The 27,667-nt window shown below is 38.5% G+C and overlaps 1 protein-coding gene across 2 annotated transcripts; it reads left to right on the top strand.

Annotated features, from left to right (window-relative positions):
* The first annotated feature begins 5,506 nt into the window (after positions 1-5,506).
* Positions 5,507-25,840, top strand: TCAIM (T cell activation inhibitor, mitochondrial). Of its 2 annotated transcripts, none has more exons than XM_036403765.2 (11): positions 5,507-5,612; positions 7,590-7,665; positions 10,860-10,995; positions 11,528-11,681; positions 12,573-12,819; positions 14,469-14,591; positions 17,216-17,313; positions 18,969-19,060; positions 21,077-21,309; positions 21,825-21,956; positions 25,305-25,840. In XM_036403765.2, the coding sequence occupies exons 2-11, from the start codon at positions 7,637-7,639 to the stop codon at positions 25,528-25,530; spliced, it is 1,470 nt and encodes a 489-aa protein (XP_036259658.1). In that variant the 5' UTR covers positions 5,507-5,612; positions 7,590-7,636; the 3' UTR covers positions 25,531-25,840. The 2 variants fall into 2 exon arrangements, with proteins under 2 accessions (XP_036259658.1, XP_036259664.1); XM_036403771.2 differs by lacking the exon at positions 5,507-5,612 and adding an exon at positions 5,625-5,733.
* The last annotated feature ends 1,827 nt before the right edge of the window (positions 25,841-27,667 follow it).

Genomic DNA, 27,667 nt, shown 5'->3' with positions numbered 1-27,667 from the left:
TTACTAATTTACAGCAAGGTTTCAAACTCAAGTTGTGGTTTCTAATACTATATTGGTGATAATGCAGAGAGTAGCACAGAAATAGCAATTTTTTCCCTATCAAAATGACTTATATAGATGTTTTGCAATAGCATCACCAGATAATGAGGAAGCTGCAGCCTCAGAACCTACATTCTCCATTCTTACAAAGAATTAGCACTTAGCTTGTTTCTCCCAGCAGGTAATCATATAATATAAGCATAGATGAAAGTGTAGGTAAGTGCATTGGTTGAGTGCATCGGCTGTTCTTGAGTGAGACATTTTCCACATTCATTCATAGTCTGTAAAGTATTCCTATTTACTTTGTCTGCCTTACAGTAACTTGTGAGGTCACTGTCCCAACTGTTTGCACCTTAGATCTTAATTTCTTTGCTCCAAAAGCCCAATAAAAAGCACTGAGAATAAAATAACTTCAAAATCACTTGAGACATACCTAATTTAGGATACCTTTCTTCACAGAACTGAGAGCCAACACATTGCTCACAGCTGAAGGTTTAGTTGATAATTTAATTAGATATTTATTTGATGCAGACAGTAGCTTGTGTATGGTTTCACATTTGTATATGTGGATACTTCCACTGAAAAGGAAAACTTGCATTCTCCCTTGATTGTGCTCTTAGAGAGAGGTGGGTTTGGCCATCTTTTATGTTCTGCTAACTGCATGATGAGATGGAGACTTCTAGCAAGCTTATTTCACCATTCCCACTTCTTCAGGATTTCTGCTTTTTTTCCACCTGAAAATCCTGAATCATATTCAAAGCATGAGTGGCATAAGTCACATTCTACAGCCTGAGTAAGAAGAACCAAACATTTAATACCAGAAAACCTCTCACGGCAAAACAATACAGCCTCTGTCAAAGCTGATACTTACTGAGCTCACCACTTTTTATTGTTGTTAGTTTAGATCTTCGGCACCAGCCTTCACAAACTTGCCAGTAATACAGCTCTTTTGGTCCTGCTCTCCATCCCCTTTAAAGCCTTTTGTTTTGAACACTTAAGTTCTTTTGGGTATAGAAGTTCATGAGTTTTTAGGCTGTTCCATCATAAGTGAGATTAAGATGGGGCCACAGGACCTCAGTGTTTGAAAAATGTCTCTCCTTTGGAGTAGCATAAGTCTGTTCCCAGTTCCTGCAGCATTATTTCACATGTCCTTTGCAGCTCTAAATCATGAAAGCCGTCATGACCTTAGTACTGGATGGTTGTGAGGAGGATTTTGGTGTCAGGGGTTTTTCTCTTTGGAGGAGGTTGCCATTCCAGTCTTGTGGTTTATGCCATTGATCTGATGTCATGAATCTAATTGTCAGTTGTTGGATTCCTGACCTCCTGAGGGCAGGTCCTGAACTTTTTCAATACCACTTCTCATCCAGTCTGTTAGAGAGTTGCTACTGGAAGAGAGAGGATTGAATCTGATGACCGCCAAGATCGCTACTTTCCTCCTATGCCACCTGTACAGAAAAATGCTAGGATAGAGGCTCTTGTTTTTTCACAGGGTGTCATTCTTCTGTAGGAATAATCTGCTTGCCTTGTAAAAAATGGTAGATCCAGTACCAGTGGTACCAAATGGCATTTCGGTAGAAGCTATTCACCTCAGTCTTAGAGAGTTGGCACTGGTCCAAACAAACTTTGAGTTCTGCCCCTTCACATTCATAAAGATAGCTCTGCCAATTGTAAGGGTATCCACCTGGTCACATCTAACTGGATTCTGCTGATTTTGCTTCCCAGTAGCTGAAAGACTGGGTAAGAAGTAATCAGGTTTCAGGTGAGGGATCTAAACTGATGCTCTTGCAAGCACTCCAGCATTACTGTAAAGAGCAATTTTGAAAGGTTCCAACAAACTAAAACTGGTAGTAGGAAGCAAAGTCAATTTTGCTAATTACTTCTTGTAAGATCCTTTGTGGCTTAATCTCCCTTGGAATTAGACAGAGGCTATCTGAACCTCGGCTAAATCCCACATTTCTGTGAGTGGTACCCGATGTGGCTAATAGTGTGTTTGACAGACACAAAAGGACAAAATTCTCTTTGTATGGCTTCAAAACTTGTGATGTTCCAGAGACAGCAGAATTTTTTGGTCTATAAGCAGCCTTGAATTTTTACTTAGATCATCCCCAGAGCAAAACTCCAAATGTTGCTTTATTTTTCAGACAAAGGTTAATCATTGACCTTCAAGCTTAACTTGGAACTGTGTAAAATATTTGCAATGTTTTGGCTCCATCTCCTGAGTATAATCTTCAGCTGATAGGATATAATCTCAGTCATGTTTTATATTAACAAGCAAAGCGAGCTCCCCAGAAGTTTTGTTACAACTGAGGCTTCTAAGTCTTTGTGTCAATATAGTGTTTTTCCATTTATCACCATGATAAACCAGTAGGCAATTGAAACAACTTTGCTGTTAAGTCCTGTATTTCAATTTTTGTTCTGCCTGGGTCCACGTGAAATACAACGCAAGTCTCGTCATTTTGATGTGTATCAGAAGGCCAGAGTAACACTCTCGGTAACATTCTCAGTGTTTTGGTTAGAGAAATTCCATGTGCCAAACAGGACAAGACCCCACTGTGGAATGGAAACAAGCCTGGAAAGATGGAAAAAGTATCCTGAAGAATGTTTAGTACAGCAGAGGCAATGCAGTTTTGCAGAGCCAGCCACTCGGACGACAATATCCATATTTTTGCTTTCTCCCAGTATAAGTTAAGCTGAAAGAACTTCTGTTTGACATTAAACAACATATTTGGTATCATTTTTCATATAGGAAATAAAATGTATGTTTACCTGTTTACAGAGAGAGAGAGATGGAAAAATGTGCAAATAAAAACTTCCCTGTGCTGTGCTCAGCAGCTTGGAGTAGACAACACTCTGCTCCTTCAGTATGTTGTTGGATGCATGAGAAATTCCCTCTGTGAAAATCTTTCTTCAGTTTTCACTGATTTCACACTATGCTCTTGGAAAGCTTATTTTTGTTGGGTATGGACAGTTTCTTGTAACTAAAACAGAATAATGTGGTTTGGAAATCTTACCACAATTTTATTTCAAATTGATAATTTTGAGAGTTTCAAGATGCAGGACAGAGGTGAGGAGCTGCAAGTAGGACCTTGATAGTTTTATGGTGTTTTATAAAGAGCAATGGGGAGGGAGGGGGAGAATTTTGGAGGAGTTGTTAAGTTGTTAATAAATGTGTTTTAATATTTATATAAAGCATTCAAAATATCTGAGTCTATATTGTCATCAAATAATTTAATTATAATTTAATCGATTTTTGTAATGAACACTCTTAGATATGCAGCAAGATAGGCAAGCAACAAAGTAGAGGTGGAGAGTTTATCTTGTAACCACTACAAGAGCCTGGAGAATGATACGCCACATGAGGAGGTTAAGAAAGTGTGAAATCAGTCAGACTATGCAGTTCTTCATCACACCAGAGCACACAATGTAGCAAATGCTCATGAATAAATTGGGCTGAAACTCCCAGCTGTGGAGATGGCCAGCTTCCAGCTTTAACTGGAAGTGAAGGCTACAGCCAGGGTTACAGGCTGTGCTGAGTTCACTGAAGAATTCAAATGGTTGTTAGTAATGAGTTTCACTTGAGGAGAAATAGTGCAATTAAATATCTCTGCTGTAGTAGTAGAAGTTTAATTCATAAAGTCTCAATTTCATACTCCTCAGCTTAATAAACTTTGGCCACAGTAAAAGCAATTATTCACATTTTTTATCCTATCACATTCTCCAGATGCATCTCGCACCTTTGTAGTTTTATTGGAGAGAGGTTTTTTGCAAATCTAGCTCTATAGTTTTGAGTCTACACTCCTGCATAACTTTTTTTAATTACTAGAATGATGTGTAGTATCAGAATGATACTGACATGATTGTCTCAGAGTTCTGGACCATTGCATGTGAGAGGATTGGAGAAACTGATGCTATTTTCTGACCTTCCACAGACCAAGGACCAAACCAGAAACAAACGAGTGAGGAGAAAACAGTTCCAATTGTCACTTGTAGCAACTTAGAATTAAGAAGCAAGAATGTTTAAAATTCTCTATTAGGGCTCAAGATGTCAAAATACAAACTTCTTCAGATGATAATTTTATCTGGTATAAAACAAGCTTTCCATTTAGAAATCTCTGCAACTCTTGCTGAGCTAGTGGGATGTGTCCTGGGTATGGATATATGGATAGGGAATATCATGACCAGATAAAACCACAGTAGTACTCCCATCAGCGCAATAAATGTTGGGACTTAGATAAAGCAGGAATTAATTCCTGAGCTGGGGCAGGATGGGGGTGCTCTGTTTGAAAATATATACCCTAAGCAGTGGAGCTGGTATCTAGCACTGGCACTTGCTCATGACCTCTCTCAATTTATTTTATTCCTCAGCAAGTTGAAATCAGGTGAAACAAACAGCATGCTTTTCTGTTGAATCAATTAAATTTATTTTTTCATTTGCATAATTGTCCAGCCAATTTGCTTACATAACTGATTGGCTTCTGTTGAAAAGTGAAAAGCACACTGCACGTTACGGAAATTATGAAAATCCCCCAAGGGCTGTGAGAATGTTAACGTGATTTAAAGCTTCACTGAACTACAGATAGTTCCTAAACCTTGACAGTTCTCTTTTTAACCTTTTCTGGGTGGAAATGCAGTAGATTGCATGCAACTAACAGCAATCCCTAATAGTTAGTCTGCTTTTGTACTCGAACACTGGCAGCAATGGACATTTTTGCACCCTGTATCAGGTGCATTTTGACACCAACTACCTTGGTGTCAAAAAAAAAAAAAAAAATGTGTAAATGTATGTGTACATCGAGAGATACTATTGCAGGACATAGTCTAAGCTGTGCCAGGGGAGGTTTAGATTGGACAATAGGAGGAGTTTCTTCACAGAAAGGGTGATTAGACACTGGAATGTGTCTAAGGAGGTGGTGGAGTCACCGTCCCTGGAGGTGTTCAAGGAAAGACTGGACGTGGCACTCAGTGCCATGGTCTAGTGGCCGGGTGATATTCGGTCACAGGTTGGACTCGATGATCTCAGAGGTCTTTTTCAACCTAACTGATTCTATGTAACTGCAGGAAAGCCGCTCTTCCATTCCCCTCGGGATTGCAGAGCTCACGTCTGGTTCTTTGCCTACTTTTTTCTGCAGAACAAAAGGCGACGTGAAGCGCACGCAAGCATTTGGCTAAATTGCTCCCATCCCCTCAGCAAAAGGGCAGGCATTCCTTCTGTCGGGGTTTTCCCGTAACGGGTTATCCCGTATTTTCTGTATCCGTGAGGAACCGCTGCAGGCGTAGCCGGACTGACGGGCGCAGCAGCCTCAGCAGCGGGAAGGGGTCGCTTCCCTCAGGCGCCCCTGAGGGGCGGGGCCTGCGGGGCGCGCGCCCGGAGCCGGGGGCGGGGCCCGGGCTGGGGGGCGGGGGAGCCCCGCCCACCCCGAGCGGCCGCTCAGCGGAGGAGCCGCAAGGGGGCGGGAGCGCAGGCGCGCGCCGGCCCCGCCCCCGGCGGGAATCCCCCCCCGGGCCCGCCCCCTCCGGGGCCGTCGGCGGGGGCGATGGGGCCGAGCCCCGGCGGTCGCCGTCCGGCCTCGGCGGTAAGCGGGGCCGGGCGGGGGCCCACGGCGCGCCTCTCTGCGAGGGGAGGGCATGAGCGAAGGCAGCGCGGCCCACCGCCCACCTGTGTGGGGGCTCCGCTCGGACGGCGGCCGGAGGATGGTGCGAGGCCGAGCCCGGGCGGTGTGTGGGGGGGTGTCTGCTTTGAAGCCGGGCCGGGCCGCGTCGCTCGGTGACCGCGGTGGGGTGGGGGCCGGCGGCTGCCCGTGCGCTGGCGCGCGCGTGGCAGTACGTGCGAGCGGGCGCGTGCGGCCCCGGGTCTGGGCTGAGCTCGGCCCGGCCCGGCCCGGCATCGGCGGCTCCTTATCCCGCGTCTTATTCCTGAGGGTGCGAAAGGCCCGAGAGCCGGATCGCGGTCAGCTCTGCCACCCTCCGGGAAGACCTTGCCTTTAGCGGATCTTAAAGCGAATTCAAACAGGGCTCTGTTTTCGGCGGTTTAATTTATTATTGCTCGGAGCGCCGCAGCTGATTCCCTTCCAAGCAGTGAGCGAGTCACGCTCACCCGAGCTGATTTTCTGAGCGCTGTCATCTTGTTGCTTTTCGCGCTGTTGTCTCCGTGCTGCCTCAAGTGTAGGTAAACACCTGAGACAGACAGCAGCGGGCTGAGCGGGGGGTGGCAGCGATGTGACACACGTCGGGGTGCCAAAGGCTTCTGCGACATAATGCACATTTCGTTATGTTTCAGCGCGTTTGTCTTTGAGGTGGGGTGCAGGTGAGGCTTAGCCAAACCCAGGAGGTTTTGTTTTTCAGCTAAGCCGTGTACCAATTTCCAAGCAGTTAATAGAGCGTTTAAAGCAAGAAACAACGATGCCTTTGTCTGGTTATATAAAGCGTCACCGCGGATTAAGTGAGATTGTTGAGTTTTTTCCATCCTCTGCCCAGATGCCTGAAGCTGAAATTACAGTGAGGGAAAATGTTTTTTTGACCAGAGAGCTTGTTAATGTATTTAACTTAATTTATGATTAGGACTCTTGTTACAGGACAGTGAAAATGACACGGATGCTGTTTTGCCTACCTATCTGAAAATCAGAAGACAAAAATTAACAAATGTTTTGGGGGTATTTTAGCTCAGTGTATTTTTTTTCCTCCCACTATCTGCCTCTAGTGAAAATTTAGGTTCTTCGTTAAGTATATTGGTATTAGAAATATGCACTTCTGAAACTTCAAGTGTTTTGCAAAGTAGGCATAGGAAGTGTCGTTCTGTGTTGGAATACAGATGATGTTTCTCTGATAGCTGTTCATCTCGGGTATTTTAGAACAGCATATATAGCAGGCATGTTCTTTTGATAAGTGCAAAGTGTATTTAAAAAGAAATGCTTGGAAAGCATTGCCAATAGGGAGTTTACCACATAATCCCTAATAATTAGGTGTATATTTGCACTCTGACATGCCAAGTGGTTTGGCTGCTGTTGGCAAACTCTAGCCTACAGGTGCCTAGTGCATAAGTTACTGGTAAGAATTGCTAATTCATTTTCATAAATGTCAGCAAACCTTTGATTAAGAATCCCAGGCATTGCTGTATGACAGTGATTTTCCCTCTGATTTTATATTACCCTCCCATAAAGTAGTTGGCACTGGTGTTTTCAAGTATTAATATTTGTTTGGGTGTAGGACTTAATAAAAGCTTACTTGTGTTAGTGCTTAAAGAAAACTTCTATTTGTTTGCTTTTTAAATTCTTATGAGTTCTGTTTCTCTAACTGGAGTACCTTTAAATGTTCATTCTCAAATCAAGATACTGTAACAACTCATAATATTGGCAAGACTCACTGCTAGTAGAGGAAACTGAAAGCATTCTTACAAAAAGCTTTAGGTTTTATGTGTGCTTGCTCAATTTTATATTACTATCCTGACTTTAAAAGTTATCACCCAAAATTTAGAAAGTGTATTGGTAAGTAACAGGGGGAAATACCATGTCCATTTCTAAAGGTTTTTTTTATTTTCTCTTTTTTTTTTTAAGTGAGTTAGTGGATGGCTGAAATTTGGCTCAACCATTAAGTTGCTGAAATGTTTTGCTGCTTGAGCACCGTGAGAAGGTATGGCATGTTACTGACCTAATTTACCTTTAGCATATGTTTCAGTGTTTGCTTATGACTTGCACATTTGTGAAACTGGTTTGGTACTTTTGTTTCATGCTTATTTCTTTGACATTCTCATCTTTACAGCTTGGAGCTTTCAGCAGGGCATCCACAGTTGAAAATCCTCCAAAGCCATATGCCTGTCCTCAAGTGAGACATTAAAAAGGCTCTCAACAAAACAAGAGTTTTAAAATGGCTTAATTGTGAGAAATATGAATATGATATCCAACATATTACTGCATTATTGAGTTATTAAAGCTCAGTGCTTCAAAATGTGTGAATATGTCTGTAACTATGAACTTAATTTAACAGAGCTTTTCAGTGCCAAAGCTATACGCCAAAAAGTTGAACTTTGGAGAGATGTGAAGAAAAAGGAAGTTGAAGGGAATTATTAAACCAATAAATTAAATCAGTCTTGGAGTGTGATTGCATAATGTGTTCTAGTAGAGATTGTGTTTCATGTCTTTCGTGAAGTACAGACGCTGCCCTCAAAGTGGTTGTGACCTTGATTTTAATATGAAGCCTTTCTCTGCGCTTCAGATCTAAATGAAGCTCTTGGAACAATCTTTGCTCCTTGTGAGTGAAGCCATAAACATCTTTCCTGCATTTTCTCCCTCTAAATCCATTTTAATTCACTTACTTTGTCACTCCAGTTGAAAGATGTCTCAGAGTTCTGTCTTTCACCTTCAGTGAATGAATTCTTCCTTCTGTCACGCAGACTAATTTTGGCCTTTGAGCATTTCTCTTTTAAGCAAGTTCAAAATAGACTTTTGGCTGGAATCCTAAGCCTTCCTTCTAGCATGACAGTGTTGTTTAGATACAAAACAAGGGAACTAAAGTTAGCCATACTTGGCCATTTTTCATCTAGAATAACAGATGGAACTTCATGATTAATAAACTCAGAAGTATGATTAATGGTTTCCAACTATGTTGAACTTTCTTTCTGAAGTATTGGAAACATCATGCAGTGTAGCTTGAGAGTGGATGTGGGAAATGGTGTACAGATAAGGTGAACAGAGAACTGAGCTACTCTTCCTCCTAGCACCTTGGTCTAGGAGGATGTGAATTTCTTGCACATCAGTCAACTGCTATCAGAAGGGTAGCTGATTAGTTTACTGTTTTCCTTCGCTGGAAATATTTTTTTTTCCTTTTACTGTTTTGTGTCCTCTTGCTACCTGAAAAAAGAGAAAAATTCACTATTTTTTTTTCTCAGCAAGACAATTATTTTGGTGCTTCCAGATCCAAACTGGTAAAGCATATGACCAAGTGGACTTTTATCCAGAGTGCTTTGCTGCCTGTCTTGCCTAGTCTAGTAGAGATGTTTTTCCTGCCTCACTGGGCAACTGTGGCATGATTTTGTCATTAAGAGTTTTCATTCTCCCTAATAATATTATATTGCTGTGGTACTTCACCATCTCCTGCTGTTTTGAGTAGGATCATGGGCTGTAGTGATGACTAGTTTAGATGAAGCCAACAAGGAGGTAGAAGTGTTTGCCAGTGATATATTTTAGCTTTTTTTTAATCTTACATTTCATCTACATGCATGAAAATTGTTTTTTAGTCATAGCAGATTTGGAATTCCATCAGCCTTCTTACATCATGAGGTTTTTGTCCCACTTTTCCACAATAACCTCATTTTCAGCAAGCTGACTTTTAAGATTTGCCAATTAAATATTTGCCCACCTCTTAGGCAGAAAAAATTAGTCTTCACTGCTTTCATGTTTCTAATTGAAGAGCTGGGAAGGTTGACAGAAAAAAAAGGTAAAGTAAGGGTCACTGTTTCTGCTTGACTACTCAAATATTATCACTTATTATTTTCCAAAATAAAGCATTCTGCTTATTATCTGAGCACAAATTTGGAGATTTTTAATTTTTTTTTTTAATTAATGATAGCAGTTGGGAAAGTCTCATGTGTCTTGTGTCCAGGATGATTATTTGATCCAGGATGCTGGATAAATAGATCTCTGTAAAACAGTCCTGGTAACTATTATTAATAAAGTTATTATTTTTATGTTAGTTGGAAGCAGCTTTGTCTGTAATCTGCCATATATTTTCCTATTTGGGGGTTGCAGTTTGAGTGATACTGTGAGGAGTGAAACTGCATTGACAGAGCAGAGTCTGTCCTTCTGATTGCAAACTAAAATGAATGTTAATCACCAGAATTGTCCTGATCAATTTGTAGCTTGTGAAATCAGCTGAAGGAGAAACCTGTTGTATATCTCCCAATTCACATTTTCTTGCTGCTTTTATGTATACTCTCTTGCTTCTTAGTTTGCTAAATGTGAATATTACCTTTGAGCTATGGCAGGATATTTTGGTGATTTTTCTTTCCATTTCAGTCTTCTGTAACACAAATGTGCTCATTACAGAACTGTTGTTTAATTTCTACATAATTGCAGGCATTCTGTAATTTGAACTCTCTGAACTTCCTAGAACTTCTTCAACTTAACTTTTCCTTCTGATCTTAGGTAAAACAATCTTTCTCCTACCATTAATTTTCTTTTAGTCTTGGTTTCTTGTAATTCAATGAAGATGTAAGTGCAAAAAGTACTGTCTTTTTACTTGATGCTTTCTATAAAGAGTATGTTCAGGAAAGTAGGTGTTTGGTTTTTTTATAGACGCAAGTATGGAACTCAGAAACTAATGCAGAAACTTTTTTTCACTGAATTGTGATTATTATTCCTGGGTAAAATTTATTAATCTTTTGGCACTGCTTGAAAAATACTGGATTTGGCTTTTTACCTTGGAGGTTCAGAGGTATGTAAAGGTTAGCTTTTTAGAGCAGCTTCAATGTCTACAAAAAAATAGCACTAAAGGCAGTATTTCCAGTTTGAACTACTTGACTGGGAATTTTTATTTGAGGCATATTTGAGAAAGTAGAGAGAAGTTTCTGTACTTATTTACATGTCTTATTCAACCATTAGCATCCACCATTCCTCAAACCCATGGGATTGGCACTGTCAAAACACTCTTTTTCCCAAGGGGAAAGATCCAGAATTCAGACTACTAATTTAAATTCTCCAGTTTTAAATTATTATACTTGCAACTAGAAATGTTTACTCCATTCTGTCGCATTTTAGTGTAATTGTTTCAGTTGTCACTTGATTGGTAACATCATACAATCATACATAAACATTTTACTACTTTGTTAGGTTGTGTCTGGACAAGATATTGCTGCAGTGCATTCTTCAGTCAAGAACTTTGTCAGGCGCCGATGCCATCAATGCTCTCAGACCTTTCTATTTTGCTGTACATCCAGATTTCTTTGGCCAGCATCCCAAAGAGAGGGTAAAATACTTTAGTATGCTTTCTTTATAAATATTTCATGTATCCAGGATGGAAATTTTCTAGTTTTCTTGCTGTCAGAGAGAGAAAAGTAATGTTAGAATTAATTATGGTTGGTACCAGAGAACAAAAAGATGCACTTCCTTAATTTTTAGCAGGGATAGGTCCCTTGAAAGTCCCTTATTTGTTAATCATATTTTCTAATTGTTATAAAGAAAGTACTGAGTCCTTCCAGGCAAATTTATAATATATTTTATCCCTTTGAAATGCTGTGCATTGTATTTGAATCAATTAATTTCTTTAAACTTGAAAGCCAGTGGGTTTTGGAATGTACACAAATATACAAGTATGTTCACCATACAAATTTATTCATGCAAGGTAATTATAAATGCTGAGAATATGAACCATATTAGTACTTGTTAAAAGCAACTGACATTTTGTGAAACCTAATTCTGCATGTAAGATTAAAACGGTTTAGATGAAAAATGCTCAAATTAATCATCTGTAATTTTTGTTTGGTTTTGTTTTAAAACAGGAAGTAAATGAAAACTCTCTGAAGAGGCTAAATGGCTACTTGGAGAACCTACAGAAACCAGGATTTCGTTCCTTTAAGCCAACTCAGCTTACTTTTTATGTAAGAGAAAGAGAACCAAACTCTTCTAATGTTCAGGAATCCTTCAGTGCTTCAGGTGCTTTTATATCGTGTAGAATGTATCTTCCTGTGTTTAAATTCCTTCAGACCATTGCTTAGCCCTGTGCAGTCGTAATGACTTTTCAACTGAATAAAATCCTGCCAAACCATGAAAATCTCTATTAGATCAGGCAGGTGGGACCATCCCAAGTAATTAAACATCTTAAGCTTTAAAAAGCCTTGAAAGAATGAGACATTACAGCCCTGAGGTCAAGTTATAAGGAAGTAAAAAAGGTGGATGTAAATGATCATATTTCTGCTTTTAATACCACTGCCATGTTCAACTGGAGCAACAGTTGGGTCCATGGCAGTTCATGTGTAGGACACAATGTCAGGGCACTTGTAGAATCAGTAGGAACTTACTCTCAAAGCAGAAGCTGTATGATATGTGAAGTTTTAATTTACTTCATTGTGTCTTATCTTTGAGACTACAAAAATATTGCCAAATTTGGATTGTTGCTTTTGATTAACTTTACTCTGCAGTTTGTCTCCAGTACCGATATGCCTTACCTAACAGAAGAGTTTTACATTCTGTATCCTGACAGTCAAAACACTTGAGCAAATTGTGTGGCACCCTCATGCTAGAAAATAAAATCTTGCTGTTTTTCAAGAAGGTGGTAGGGTTATGTCTGGTCTCCTTAACATAGCATTTGAACTGTAACCTGTCTTCTGCTCTTGAGTCAAAAGCTTACTTTCTAATTAAGGAAATTAGGCCCAGTAGCTAAGTGATGGGACATAGTTAAGCTGCATGTGAATTTTGCAGTGAGTATTGAAATAGCAGTATCATCATAATTTTCAACTACCTGTGCCTTGCCTAGCTTCTTCTGTAAGAGGAAATAAATGGGAATGCATTTTAAATAATTTTAATAAATAATACTTGTTTTTACAGGGTTTCGAGCGGTCAGTTTTACGTTACATACTAGGGATCTCCTGAGCACAGTACTAGATATTCTCAACTCCTGCAGTCTATCTACAGACCATGTTCAGAGTTTGAGTGTGAACTCTCAGCCCCACAAGGAAGCAAAAAGCACAGTGAACAGACCTATCAAATGGGATAAGACTTATTATTCATTTACTGGATTCAAGGATCCTGAGGAGGAACTAGAGCAAGCCCAGAGAGTGGAAACAACTTTACTGTATGTAATGCTTTCATTGAACTGAAATTTTGAAACCTAAATTGGTCTTATTTTAATGCTGAGTTTTTTAAAGGTAGGCAATAAACATTCTGAACAATACAAAACATTATTGTCCAACATGCAGTTTTGCCATGCTTGTTATAATTAGAGTTCAGATGAGCTCGTGGAATAACTACAGTGCCAGCAAAGCTGAAGCATTCTGGTCTGTTTGCCCAGCAGTCATGTTTGGTCAATCTAGTTTTGGTTGATCTAGTTTCTCAGATTTATGAAATATTGGTGGCAGTTCAAAAAGAGACAGGGGCCCCACTTGCTCCAAATAACTCCTTACCTCTTATAGGACTTCTGTAACACAAACCTATATGGCTTTTAACTTCATGGTTCCTATTTCATTATCCCATTCTGTTGAGGGTGGAAGATAATACATGAAAACTAAGGTTAAAAGGTTTTAATATGCATGTTAACACTATATCTTAGTGTTGTGCTTCTCATTTGTTGTTCAGCAGAAAAACTTGAATATAACTGTAGTTATAAATGCTGAACTTGCATTACATGTAGCATGTTTTGTAGTAAAGTTGGTAGTTCAAAAAAATTTGTACATGCTCATTTTAGGACACATTCACATTTTGGGGCCTTGAAAAACTTTTTGTAACAATAAGATTTAAGTGCCATTTGAAATGAATGCAGAACTGTGCTGGAAGGATCTTCAGAGCAAAGTGTGCCCCTTGTCCTGCATACCAACTCACAAATAAAACTACTCTAAAATACACAATTATAAAGCACTTAACTGAGATTTAACATGCTAGAGAATATTTTTACTTATTTTTACACATTTACAAGGAATGCCACAGACAGTTACGTATTAACAGTCTTGTTTTAATACACAGACAGCTGGCATCAGGCCTCCCTTTTTACTTGAGTTTGAATTTTTTTGCTTCAAATACAAATGAGAATGCAACTATTTGTTTGCAAAAGTTAGAGTATGAAAATTAGTTTATACTATGAAAAAGGCTAAATCTCTTAAATAGTAACCTTTTCCTAGAAACAAAATTACCTACTGAAATTTTAGATGTACTCAAAGAGTCATGTTTGTCTGGTTGTGATTATTGGCAAAAAAACTATAAAACTTTGACCTGTTTAATCTATGTTCTTGTCAGCTCTTTAAAAGTTACCTAACTTAGCCCTTTAGTACTACCTCCCATATTTGATAGTCTACTATGATCACTTTGGGGTTTTTTGTTAGGTTTTGGTGTGTGTGGGATTGTTTTGGGTTTTTTAAAGGCACATATGTGGAAACTCCTTAAATTAAATCACAGAGTTCTGAAGGTCTCCCCTGAAGTCACAGTGATCTGTTGTTTTTTGCCTTTTAAACAAACATCCAAGTCTTACAGTTTGAACACTGTCAGTGATTTTGATTGTTAGATTTCTTAGGCCTCTCCAAAGGTATTAAGTGCCAGGGTTTCCTTTGTAGATATATTAAGGTGAAGCATTTAGCAATTTCATCTTCTATCTTGTATTTTTAAAAAATCCCTTTACCTGGTAATTTGGCTTGAAACATATTGTCAGTAAGAACTGAGTTACTTGTACTGCTTTACATGATAAATCATACAGCAGCATGCTTCTACTGTTGAGTATTTTTCCTCCTCTTTCAGGTCCTGGCTAGATGATAATGAAGCAAGTGCAGTAAAAAAGCTGAAAAAGAGTTTGCCGCTTAGAAAAGAATTAGAACGTTTAAAAATTGAACTTTCTCATGAACTCCAGCTCTCAGATATCAGGTAATTAATTAGATCAGTTGAACTTGGATTAAGACAGTCAAAGCAAGGAAGTGTTGTCTAATACTCTGCTATGAACTTTAAAAGCTTATTTCAGCAAAACAGCTATATTTCATATATGAAGAAGTGTTACTGCACTGAGTAAATTTCTCGAAGTGTTCTACTGGGACAAAAGTTTCCTGTTACAATTTGCTCTGATAGATCTCCTATTTGTAACTGAAAGTGTAGGCTCCAGTTGAGGCAAACACAGAAATAAAACTGGTGTGTATGTGTTAGTTTGGATGTTTTGCTGGTTAAAATTGGATTTCCGAAATCAAGTTACTATCTACAAAGGTAACTAGACTGGCAGTGGAGTGCAGCTTTGCACATGGTACATAATGACATCCTGTGAATGCTTAATAAAAATGTTCTTTCTTTTAGTGTCTAGTTTGTCTCTCCAGAGGAGGAGATTTCTTTGTTTGAAAGATCTGAGTACAGTTGGAGATCATGATTCTTCAGAATACTTCCAGAAAATAATTTGCAATCCTTTTTTCATTTTTGTGCATTTGAGTGAGAATATTGTGAAGTGAGATATTCAGGGTGGGGAAAGTAGCAGTGAAGGTATTCACAAATGGAAAAATAAACTTTGGGGAATTATTTCAAGGGCTAGTCTGTTATGTTCTACTTTTTTAACCAGGAAAGAGAGAGTTGGAGCTTCTAAAATCATGCTTTTGTACTTTCACCCTGCAAAAGACCCTGGTTTCCTTTAAGCTGAAGCCAGGTTTTTTGAACACAATTTCTAATGCTCTGTAACTGTTCTGTGGTGAGGGTTTTTAACATTCTGGAACAGTCTTCAGTATTAAACTCATAGGTTTGATTTTATTCATGGCCTATATTAATTTTCTTAAATAGTTTGTACTTCTAAAATAAATTAAAATTATTGTGTCCCATGAAGAGTTATTTATCTTCCATGAGTTACATTGTTTTAATTCAGAAAAGAATGTGAGTGTTAGAAATCTGACAAGTCAGTATCTTAATAGGACACTATGACCTGTGGTTGGAGCTTTGTGCTAGTGTTCACAGAGATCTGAAAAACAGCTGGGTCACTGGCATTATTCCATGTATAAGTTTAGGACAGATGAAGAAATGGCCACCTTTTTCTGCTCCAGTCTGATGCTGCTGAAAGCAAAGTGATATTGCTAGGTAACAGTAAATAATTGTTTTGAATTACTTGTATTTGATTAAATTCCCTCACAAGTGCTGTGGCATAGTGCCATTCTCTGCAAACCAAAGAGTGAGGTTTTGCCAGTTAGGTTTTCCTAAATGAGATGTTGTGGGTGACCCTAGCCAGCAGCTGAGTACCCACACAACCACTTGTTCATTCATACACCCCCAATGGAAGGGGGAAGAGAATAGGAAGAGCGCAAGCAAGAAAATTTGTGGATTAAAGTAGAAGTTTAATAGCTGAAATGAAGCAAAACTGTGAGTTCAAGCAAAGCAAAAGGAGAAATTAATTCTCTGTTCCCCATTGATGGGCAGGTGTTTAGCCACTTCTGGGCAGTTGGGGTTCAGCATGTGTAATGCCTGCTTGAGGAGACAAACACCATAATCATGAGGGTACCCCTTCCTTCTTGCCATCAGCATTTATTGTTGAACATGACATATGGTCTGGAATATCCCTTTGGTTTTAGTAGGAGTCACCCAGCCTGGCTGTGTCCCCTCCCAGCATCTTGTCCAACTTAGCCTACTTCCTGATGGTGGGGGGCAGGGTGGGAGGAAAAAGTAAAGACCTGGACACTGTGCCAGCACTGCACAATAGCCAAAATATTGGTGTGTTATGATCACTATTAATAAAATATAAAATATGAGTGTTATGAAGAAAATAAATTCCAGACAGACACAGTACAGTAAAGGAATGGGAATTTTCCACTTTGAGACAGTTTTTTATCAATTAATAGTCTGTAAAAAGGTGTATTTTTCCAATACACTGGGACTTCACAGTTTAGATGCTTTTTGAAATTTGCTTAGCTATCAGTCTCATTGGTTTGTGATGAAAAAAAATGTCAAAACTATGTGTATTAAAGCCAGCAAGGTAACACCTAGCTCTTGTATGGTTTAACAAAAATTACTCCACTGTAAAATATGAATAATACATAGCAACTTTCCATTGGAATTGTGGTAATGTTTTGGGCTAGGAACCAAAAAAAAAAAAAAGAAAAGAAGACAATGTCCTTACATACTGTATTTGCTCCTCTGGACAAACATTACACAGTGTCCAAACAAACTGCATGGTCCATGACCAAACCAAATACTGGGTTGTCTGGTGCTGTTCTCTTACTAACCCCCTTCTTTCTGGGGGAGAGATTTATGAGTTCTGTCTACCTGGTTTTATATTTATTTTTCCTGGTGTTGGTTTTCTTTGTTTGTTTTTTGGGACTCACTTTAAGAAACATTGGAATTTTATTTAGGCTTTTTATCAGTTCAAATAGCATATGACATGGACAACTTTTGGGTAGCCTTTGCTTTTATTATTACTGTTGGGGTGCTATTTTGCTTGTGTTATAAGGCTTTGAGTTGCATCTCAACTTCTGTGACTTTTTTTAAAATAATATTGAGGATTAAATGCTTTCAATTACATTTTTATTTAGGTGGCAGAGAAGCTGGGGCATTGCTCATCGCTGTAGCCAGCTACACAGTCTGGGTCGCTTGGTCCAACAGCGACCTGAAATATTAGAGAATGTTAAAGGTATTTCTGTTGCTTGTTTCATATATCCTATTATAGTATTGATTCAGAAATGAGCATGGGTCCCCTGTAGCAATGGAGCTCTAGTTCTTTTTACAAATGGTACTTTTGATAACTGCAAAAACAAACTTGTCAGGCTTACAGAAAAGCTGGTGAGAACTTACCTTTAAAGCTACTGGGTATTTTTCAAAGTGACCTTTCCTTAGAATTGATTGACTGCACCCAGCTTCTAGTTTACTTCTTAATAAATGCAAGTGGAGTCTGTTGAAAGCACTAGGCTTAATATTAGCAATGAAAGTAAAAAATCTAAACTGAAGTTCTCAAAGGATTGAGTTAGCAATAGATTGTTGCCCATGGTATATTCAAGTCAAAAATGTGAGTAGGTCTCTAACCCTAGCGGTGATTTGCTAGAATACCTTAAAATGCTACTTGCTTTCTTTTCTCATGAGTTCCATAAAATAGCTATATTAAAGTCGATATTTTCTCAGGAAAAACTAAAATACTCTGTAAACCTGACCTACCATTCTTCTCATACAGCTGTTTGACCTGTGGCAGTAGCTGTTTCCTCTAATTGTAATTCCACATTTTATGCCTGTCTGCAGATACCCAGTTTTGAGTGGCTTTCATTTGAGGGTTCACCTAATCCTTTGCCAAAAGACAGAGTGGGGAGGACAATGAGTAGTAGTTTTAAATTGTATCAGATTTCAAATTAGTTTCTTTTCCTGAGCATGCTAAAGATAGAAAGCATTACAGAAGTCTGTCTTGTGAACCTGATGTAGTCTCCATTTTTGAAGACATTTAGTAATGCACTGGATAAATGCCTATCAGTAACTATACAAGTACAGTTGATGCGGCCTTAGGGTACAAGGATGGATTAGATGCCTTGAAGTCAGTGTTGCTCTTTCGTTGGGATTTCAGAACACTGATTTCTAAGAGCAAGAGCTTCTACTTAAGCCTTGTCTTGTAGATTAATACATCACACTGAAGACTTACGGAAGCTTATTTTGATAAATAGGTGCCTGTGCTTTTACCCTAAAGAATTCTTGAAGATCTTTGTACTTTGTTCTTGAAGATCTTGAAGATCTTTGTTAAAAAAACATACTCACACTCAAAACTGATTTATCCCCCTAAAAATTCACCTAGAATTAGCCCTTTATGTTGTCTCTATTTTAAAAAAGAATGAAAACATAATGTGCAAGTGTTTCTTACAGCTTGCATGTTGCTGAGAATTCAGAAATAGAGTTGAATTCCCTTATTCATAATTATTTGACCAACTTTTAATTTGCATATACTTCAAATATATAGTGTGCATTTCCTACGTTATACATGATTTTTACAGATTCTTTGAATATCCTCTCTGATGAGATTTTCTCATATTTTAAAAGGAGTCATAAGAAAAAAGCCCAATTAAATAAAAGTCTATCAAGTTCAAACAGAGAGAAAGCAAATGCTGGGTCAGGTTTGTATGAAAAAAATTCCTAAACGGGACTTTTCAGGAACCTTTCAAAATTTGAAGAATAACAGAAGCACCTACTCACATGCATTTGTGTTGCAGAAATACATTTCTTGTGACATGCTAGCAGCCTGGTTAAGTCTTCAGTAATTGTAGGAATGGTTGCAGTAAGCCAAATTAGTAAAGAGCTTTGTTCAATCTCTAGGACGCACGGTGGTATTTACAGATCGCTCGGGTATGAGTGCAGCAGGTCACATAATGCTGGGGACCATGGATGTTCACCATCACTGGACCAAAGTAAGAAGATTTCAAATCAAATGAAAATGCCCCTTGTTGTGACATCCTTTTTTAAACTATCAACAAAAAATACTGATAGGTGCAGATAACCAATGAGTGTTGTAAAGCAAACACTTAGCTAACGCATTTAGCATAATGGTGTACACTGCATTTGAAACTTAATCCTGTGTGTGCTGTTATTAACATCAGTCTTTGCTAGATCTTTGCTTTCATTAGTAAGTCAGTACTACTTCTGATTAGAGATAAATAAAACTAATTTGTTATGCACTGTTCCAGTCTGTACAGTGAGCCCTGGCAGAACACTTTGTGATCATAAAGAGCTCATTCCCATGAAGAGCTAATGGATTTTATTCCAATCTTTTGTAAATATGAGATTTAAAGGGAGTTGTGAACTGATAATTTCAGTCAATGACTCTAACCAACCCTGTCGCTCCATTTTGTTCTTTTAGGCAGCTAATGTGGATGTTGCAGAATTTTATCTTTAGTGACTATGTCAATTCTGCTGCTGCTTGTGTAAAGTTCAGAGTTTATAAGCTTTCTGACATCCTAAATGATAGCATTGTATGCAAAGGACCAAAAACTAAATATGTTGCAATATAAACATGTCACTTGAGGAATTTTTCTTTAATCTTGGTTACTGAAACATTACTGATAATTCTATCAAAAAATATTTCTTCATAAAGGGGATTCTTGGTGGAATCTCATAGTTGGAAATTTCACCCTGCTAGAATATCAGAATATTCTATTTCTGTATTCCAGTCAGTGAATAATATGAAAAGTTAACACTTGATCTTCTTTTTTTGGTGGTGCTTTGAATTTTTCCCTATATGTTTCACTGAGGGGGGGAGGAACAAACCATGGCTTGTTAGTGTGAACAATTTACTAAGAACTTAAACTGAAAAACCAGAATTTAATAGAAAACTTTCTGAGATTTGAGAGTGTTGATAGTCATTGCAATAAAAGTGTTCTGATTATACTAAAATAAACACTGGCTTCTTGAAAAGATAAATGCTTCCTCTCTCTAACCTTTGCTGCAGGTTTTTCCAAAGGTGTAAGGCCACACAAAATGACGTGCAGATGGAACAATGTGTGTAGTTAGTTGTAGTGATGGTATTTGCTTGGGAAGACAAAAGTATGGTATATATTTGAAGCTGATATCAGAGGCTTTTTATTTTGAAATGCAGTGAAGATTATGTGAAATGTTATACAGAAAGTCAGTGAAAATCTTGATGAGGTTGGTGAGTCAGTTTCTAGAGAGCATATTTGTCCAATTCTACGTCATTTTAGAAAGCAGTTCTAAGTGCTATTACTTTTTGTTACTAATTACTAGAAGAAGGAAGCGGTAGAATACTGTCCAAGTCAGTCTCTAGGATGCTTGGTCAGAGCTACAATATTTAAAGGATTTTTGCTGGTTTTCTCTGTTACAAATGCAAATGCTGAACCAAATTTTATTGTGCCAAAAGCTGTTCTGACTCTACTATCAGAACTATCTACTGTCTATTCTACTGTTCTCCTGAGTTTCTAAAGAGATAGTTCTGAAATCACTTGACTTGTTGCAGCAGCAGCTTTTTCTTTTTTGTATTAAAAGGTACTTTAAAATAATATCAACAGGGGAGATGGTAGGTAGTGACTACTGTATGAGGAATAGCTCTACCACTATAACTGTGGTGATAAATGTTTTATATAGGGATCAGATTATATATTTTTTTTTATCTGAGACTATTAATTTTTGAATATATAGAGGATATTCATCCATGTTTTTATGTCCTTTTGGTACCTTTATGTTATAAATAAGGAAAATACTTAAAAGCTTGTTGGATTATAACTTGTCCCAAAACATATATACTTGATATTTCTCATCTATGGTATTCTTTGATTGTAATTTTTTTCCCCCTCTGGGTTCCACGTTTGCATTGTTAAGTGTCTCTTTTATGGTTTCTTGTTATTTTTTTAATTTATTAAAATTAACTGTTAAGCTCTGTAACATAGAAAATGTTCATTCATGTGTATGCACAGATTTTTGAGAGACTGCCAAATTATTATAAGCTTCAAAAAAGGCTGCTGCTTTTGGAAGATCGGATAAGCCAACTTCTGGGAGGCATCCAAGTAATCTACATTGAAGAACTGCAACCTCTGTTGACTCTAGAAGAGTACTTTGAGACTCTGAACTCTTTCTATAACAAACTACGTGACAGCAGATTACCTTTTCATCCTCGCAGTCTGCGAGGCTTGCAAATGATTCTGGAAAGGTAGGTGTTGGCAGGGAAGGTTGATTTCTTTTAGAGATTTTACTCTTTTCTTTTTTTTTGTTACACTGCTTATTGCTCTCACTAATAAGAAAAGCGATATAATCTCAGATTTTCATTATGTCAAAGTCTTTTTGTTCCTGAAGGTTTTAAGTGCATTTTTATGGGTTAAGAAGGAATCAGATTGAAGAAAATCCTGCTTAGTTTTATTCAAGTTGGACTCAATTCTCTCTAGTTTAGAGTGTTAAATCAAAAGTTTTGTGCTGTCATGATGGTGTTTATATTTTTTGAGTATTATTATCAGCTCCTTTTGAAATGTAATTTTAAAAAAGCATAAAAGACTATATTTCTCCATTCTCATGAACCAAACTTGATAACTTTTTACCAATTATTCTGATTGTGATTAACTTATATTCTCTATCTCTAGTATCTCTAGATTTTTTTTCTGAAAGTAATTCATATAAATAGTTGCATTAAAAAATTATACCTTGTTCTTTACTTCCATTGTGTTTCATTAGTGACAGATACGCACCAAGCCTACATGAACTTGGACACTTTATGATCCCAACAATCTGTGATCCAGCAGCTCTTCAATGGTTTATTTTTGCCAAAGCACAGGAAGCAAGAGAGAATTTGAAAAGAAAGGAGGAGTAAGTGTTCATGTGACTTGATACACTTAGCTCTTTAAAATCTTTGCATGTCCTGGTTTTTATTTGGAGAAGGAAGAGAATTTTTAAAAATGCATTCATACTCTTTTGCTGAAAAATCCCTTTTGTTTCTAAAATAGAACTTTACCCATCAGCTTTACTAAGTAAAGAGTTACAGGATTAGTGAATGCAAACAGTTATTAGAAAATACCCTCTTTCACCTTTGTAGAGACAATTGTGCATCATTCAGAAGTAAAATATCTTTGCTTACAAGACAAAATTGCATAATTGTTTTTACAATTATGTCCTCAAAGAAAAGGTGGAAAACACCTTCTTAATGAATAAGAAAAGGAACAATTTTTATTAATGTTAATTAAAATGTGACAAAAAAGCAGTGAAATCTAAACTCAAAATAACTGAGACCAACTAGAGAATCATTATTTCTAGTTGTTGATTAGGCAGTTGAGAAAAATATTAATTAGTACCTAACAAGGCAAAGAAAAGAAAATTGGGGAAGAATGATGAGAGAAACACCTTGTGAGTACTCTCTCACAGATGACGAGAGGGAGTCACAGCACCATACTTAATATTAGGGCCATGGTCTGTAATATCCATCAGAACTGTGAGTTTGGTTCTTGACCTTGTACCCTGTATGTGTCCTTGAGGATGAAGTAGAGCTACTGGGGTTTTTAAATAAAGTACTGTTACAGGTAAGTGGGTGGTACTTGTCCTTTAGGAGGTCGTTACTGCAAGTCTTTTTTTCTGCTTTGGAAAGCTTTTAATGAGTTGTTGAACTGTTACACTGTCATCAGTATACATGATGTATAGATCCAGATATGTTCTTGTGATATTATTTTAGGCATGAGTCTTGCTGAAGGCTCTATGCTTTTAGCTCTGTTAAGACCTAATTACTTGTAAAGATATGTTTTGCAGGTGGACTTCAGTAAACATGATTTCTTGGAATTTTTCCACAACCCTAGTCCAGCTTGGAAGCTAAATTTTTGCCATATAAATTGTAACTACTGAATAGCTCTATGTAACTGTCCACATGTGACAGCTGGGAAAGTATTGTCTATAGATTTTGGGAGAGATGTTGTTGCAAATATATACATTTGCATCTGGGTAACTCTCCAAAAAACCTCGCCCTTCCGCACTTCGTAAAGACACCAATCCAGGAAAACTGTGCCCTCAGAGTAAAAGCAGCTGTGTTGTAAGATTGGAAGAGCCAAGATGCATATCTTGTGTGCTGGATGATGCTGGTTTGTATGAAATAGTACACAACTATACTGGGTCACAATATCTGTCCCCATCATCCATTAGCTTATGGAGAGGCTTTGGGGCATGGAGATGCATGGGGCAAAAAATGCGGTGGGTTTTTTACTCCATACTCCTTCCCAGTTTGTGTCTGACTGCACTTGAGAAAGTACTTGAAGGTGGAAACATTATCTCGTGTTAATAGCAATCAGTAGACTTTTTATTTTCCCCCCTCTTAATTATCTTACTGCTTTTTGAGCCAATTTGCATTTTGTGGCTCCAAATATCCAATGGCAGCAAACTGCATATTTGAATCACATATGGCATGTGTCTATGAAAGAGGGTGGAGGTGTTCTGTGATTTAATACCCACAGCCTGATGATGTCATTTGTTGTTCTTTTGTTCTTGTGTGATAGGAAATACAAAACAGTCATTCTGTATCACCTCTGCTTTTGTTTTGTAGCTGTGTCACATTTCCTCTTACTTGTCTTTTATCAAAGCTGGAAACTCCTTTTCCACTTAATGCTTCCTTGGACTTACTCATGTCCTTCTGATTTTCCTTAGCCTCGTGTGGTGGTTAAAAAGGCCCCATAATAAAGGAAAATACTTTGAGATGTACTGGCTGTACTTTGCACATGGACTTGAATGTTTTGCATGCAGTAAACAGCCTAGAGTGGCCGTAATTCTGACCTGAATGCACAAGGAAATCCAAACGCTGCTGCTCTAGAAAGTTCTGGTATCTGTGTGGATAATGTCAGTCTTCTAGTAAGGCAGGATTCTCCTTCCCATGCTTCTTTAAAGTATCAGCTTTGTGTGGTGACAAAGGTGCAAGCCTCCCTGTGGAAGGGACAGAAAACAAACCTGCAGTTCTCCAGCTGACTGGAATTCCTTCAAGGGAGCCTAGGATTTCACAGACCTGGAAAGCTTGGTGCCTTGGTATTTGGGAATGCACTCAGGAAGGTGGCATGGAAATGGTCCATAGAAGAGGAGAGGCTTGCTCTTGGTTAACTCACTGGCTCAGCTCATTGCTGACTGCCACAGTGGGCTGGGCTCTTGGGCCTCAGCAGAGCTCAGTGCCGTACAAGCACAGAGTGGTCCCATCCTGAGCTCTGGGGTGTAGTGGCAAGGCCCTACAGTAGCATTTTCGTGTGAGGCAAATGGTGTCAGTAGCTGTGTCTGTGCTTAGCTTGGGCTGATTCACATCCCATTGGTGCTGCTGCTCTGTAGCTCCTCCCCTGTCTTGCACAGGTCTGTGCTCTAGGGCAGCAGTGGAGCTGTGTCTGCAACCAGGCTGGCTTGGAAGTGCAGCTGTGTTCGTGTGGCACAGTGCCCAAGCTAGTGGGGCTGGCTGAACCTGAACTTGTCTCTTCATCAGTTGATCAGTCACAGCTCCAGTGCCTTAATTAAATCTGCACATTAACTTTCTTTCTGAATAGTTTGAGTTTGCATGCGGTGTCTTATTTCTCTGGGGTGAAGCAAAAAATCATCTGCAAGCTTTGGATTCAAAATTCATAGAATCGTTTAGGCTGGAAAAGACTTTTAAGATCATTGGGTCCAAACACATCAACAAAGTTCTGCAATTGGAAAGTTACTAACACACTTAATATGCATCAGTTTACTGGACCTATCAGTTGTTGGTTTTGATGACATGCAGAGTACTGGTTTAATTAAGACAGAGTAATTATGAACATGATGTTATGCTTAAAACCTAAGCTTTCAATGTTATTTAAATATTTTCATTCCTTACATTAAAAATGGAGCCTCACAGGATTTTTATTTTTGTGTTTTTCCCAGTTACTTAGTGAGCAAAAAGATGTCAGGGCATGGGCTTTGAAATGTGAGTCCATGGACATGTGATGCCCATAGTCATGGAAGAATGTTCACTCTGACTTGTGAGATGGTCACGTGTCACAAAAATCTCAGCTCCACCATACCTGTATATGAATTGACACCTTTGTTTGCATGCATTTAATCTACTTATTTCAGTATTTCTTGCTTTAATATGTGTTCAGTATATATTGAAATGCTTATTTTAAGGCAGGGATTTTAAGAGATGAAGTTGTAAGTTTGTCACTGTGTGTTGTCTCCATTTGCTAGGATGATGCTCACAGAGAAGGAGCTAATCAACACTTCTACGGAAAGATTTTCTTTGGATCGGCTGTATAAGGAGCCCAGTGTTTCCAGTGCACAGATGATAGATTGTTGTAAGAGGCTGCTGGAGGAATCCTTACCCTACCTACAAGGCATGCACCTTTGCATTTCGCATTTCTACTCTGTGCTGCAGGATGGAGACCTGTGTATACCTTGGAACTGGAAAAACTGAGGGATGTATCTGATAATCAGATGAATTGTTTTATTTTCTGTAAGAGGTTATAAATATGAATGTTTTTAAGAGTAAATTATTTAAATCTGTATTTTGATATCAGTGTTCAGCTCACAAATTTTCTTCCAACTGCTGCTGAGGAAGGATTGCAGTTCTAGACAATTTGCACAATGCACAGTATTCGTAGTCCTGGGAAAGACATCTGTACATTATCCATAATACTGTATGAGTCCCAGTGTATGGCTACAGTTGTGAAACCACGTTTTTGTAGTGAATTCTGAAAATACATTAAATTTCAAGTCTGCAAAAATGTGCATGTGTATCTTTAATATACATGAATATCACCAGATAAATGATCTTAAAGAGTGTGCTACTCCAGCCAGGCATTACATGCAATCTTAAGGGGTTCATTGAATGCAGAAGTTAAGTACAGAAGTTATCTGGTGGCAATGCTGGCATTTCATACTGCTGCCTATCACTGAATTAGAAAAAAAACAACAAGGGAAAAAACATTGGAATATTTATCCTTTGCAGAAGACAGCAGTACATTATCTTGGAGTCTACAGCAGAATTTCACATGCTGGTCTAACATTGTTGCCTTAGAATTCCAAAATATGCCAGTTATACTGTCTGTGGTTACCTTAAAGCAGATGTCGTTCTCTTTTTGTTTTCCGGCATTTGCTCCATAAATACCAACAATCCTCTTTACTTACACTATAACAGATTGCAAATCCCATACACAACACTTAAACCCTGAGTAGTGTAATGTGACATCTAAGGGAAGGAAGCACTGATTTGTGTGGGATTGTCTGCAAAAGTACAAATCAGTAAGAACAAGGAGTTTGCAGTATGGCAAATGCGTGGATCCTTACTGGTACTTTATTCCTTGAAAAAAAAAATGAAATAAAGTGTGAATGCATGTCAACACTTTTTCATTGTAATACATGCCAAGATGCATTTTGGTATTTGGATTACTACTTAGCAAAATATCATTTGAGAAAGGCCAACTGCTTAACATTTCTGGATTTGAATTTACCGTAACTGGCAAAAAGAAAAGGAATCATCAAATGCTTACTTACCTTGTATTTTTATTTGTATTGAGCTGGGAAATTGGTGTGGTTCTCTGTTTTCTCCTGTTAGAAGGCTCAGTATCAAGTTGTTTATTAAGACGTCAAACTTAAAGCAAAAACCCCCACTGATCTCAAAAATATCTGTTCTAAAATGTCAGGACAGAAGCTGTGACTTCCTCAGGCCTTCAATCCAGGGGATTTGCTGGCAAGGCCTGGAAAGGTTTTGAAGATCAATTGGCAGTTTCTTCCAAGTAGTTAACTTCCATGGCACGTGCCCTGCCTCAGTCCATCTAGCACTGCTGCTACTCTGTCCCACCTGTGCCAAGCAAGTGAGCCAGTGCCATCAGCTGTAGCCCAGCAATATTCCTCATTCAGCTCTTGGAAAGTAGGGTGTCTTTGGGAATAAAAAGACTGTACTCGTGGGGTGTTTCCTGCTTGAGCTGAATGACCCCTTATAGAGCTTGAGGGATGAAGCAGCTGTCCAGTTTGACTGTAGAGGTAAAAGGGATGCAAACAAGAGCCTGAGGCCATCCTGTGAGGACTGACACTAATGTCACTGAAAGCAGTGACTGCACCTTTTCCATGCAGCAAAGAATGGAGACTACTGGAACTGGCTGGAGAAGAAGACATAAAGGGCCTGTATGAAATAGAGCATGGGATGTTTCCACAAGTAATGGGGACCCTGACATGGAATGGGGGTTGGAGAAGGCAAAGCTTGGCAAGGGGGAATAGGACTGAGCTTAAGTGTAGAAGCAGTTGCTGTAAAACATTTCTAATTTGGGATGCATCTGAAGATCCTCACCATTCCCTCTAAGGGAAAATAGCCAAAATCCTCTGGCAGAATGTGTCAACCCTCAAAGGGTAGCATGGCAGCTTTCTTTCCTGATGGTTCCTCCAGGCTAGGGTCTTGGGTCTAATAAACCAGAGTTCCAGTCCCGGAACCAGCAGGGTGGTTGTCTCACATGCCATGAGGGTATGCCTTCCCTCTTCTGTTAGGTTTTTTTTTCCCCTGAGGTGTGAAGGAGATGCACTATGAAATCTCTAAAACTGCTCATAAGTTTAGCAAT

This window comes from Molothrus ater, chromosome 1, assembly GCF_012460135.2.
Source record: "Molothrus ater isolate BHLD 08-10-18 breed brown headed cowbird chromosome 1, BPBGC_Mater_1.1, whole genome shotgun sequence".
In the NCBI taxonomy this organism is placed as follows: Eukaryota; Metazoa; Chordata; class Aves; order Passeriformes; family Icteridae; genus Molothrus; species Molothrus ater.
Note: the sequence above shows the minus strand (reverse complement) of the source record. Positions and strands in the feature narration are given on the sequence as shown.

Excerpts from the sequence above, each read along its gene's own strand:
- TCAIM (XM_036403765.2), top strand. The coding sequence starts at position 7,637 with ATGTTTTGCTGCTTGAGCACCGTGAGAAG. Across the intron at positions 7,666-10,859 it reads TGCTTGAGCACCGTGAGAAG|GTTGTGTCTGGACAAGATAT; the intron begins GTATGGCATGTT and ends CTACTTTGTTAG. Across the intron at positions 12,820-14,468 it reads AGAGTGGAAACAACTTTACT|GTCCTGGCTAGATGATAATG; the intron begins GTATGTAATGCT and ends CTCCTCTTTCAG.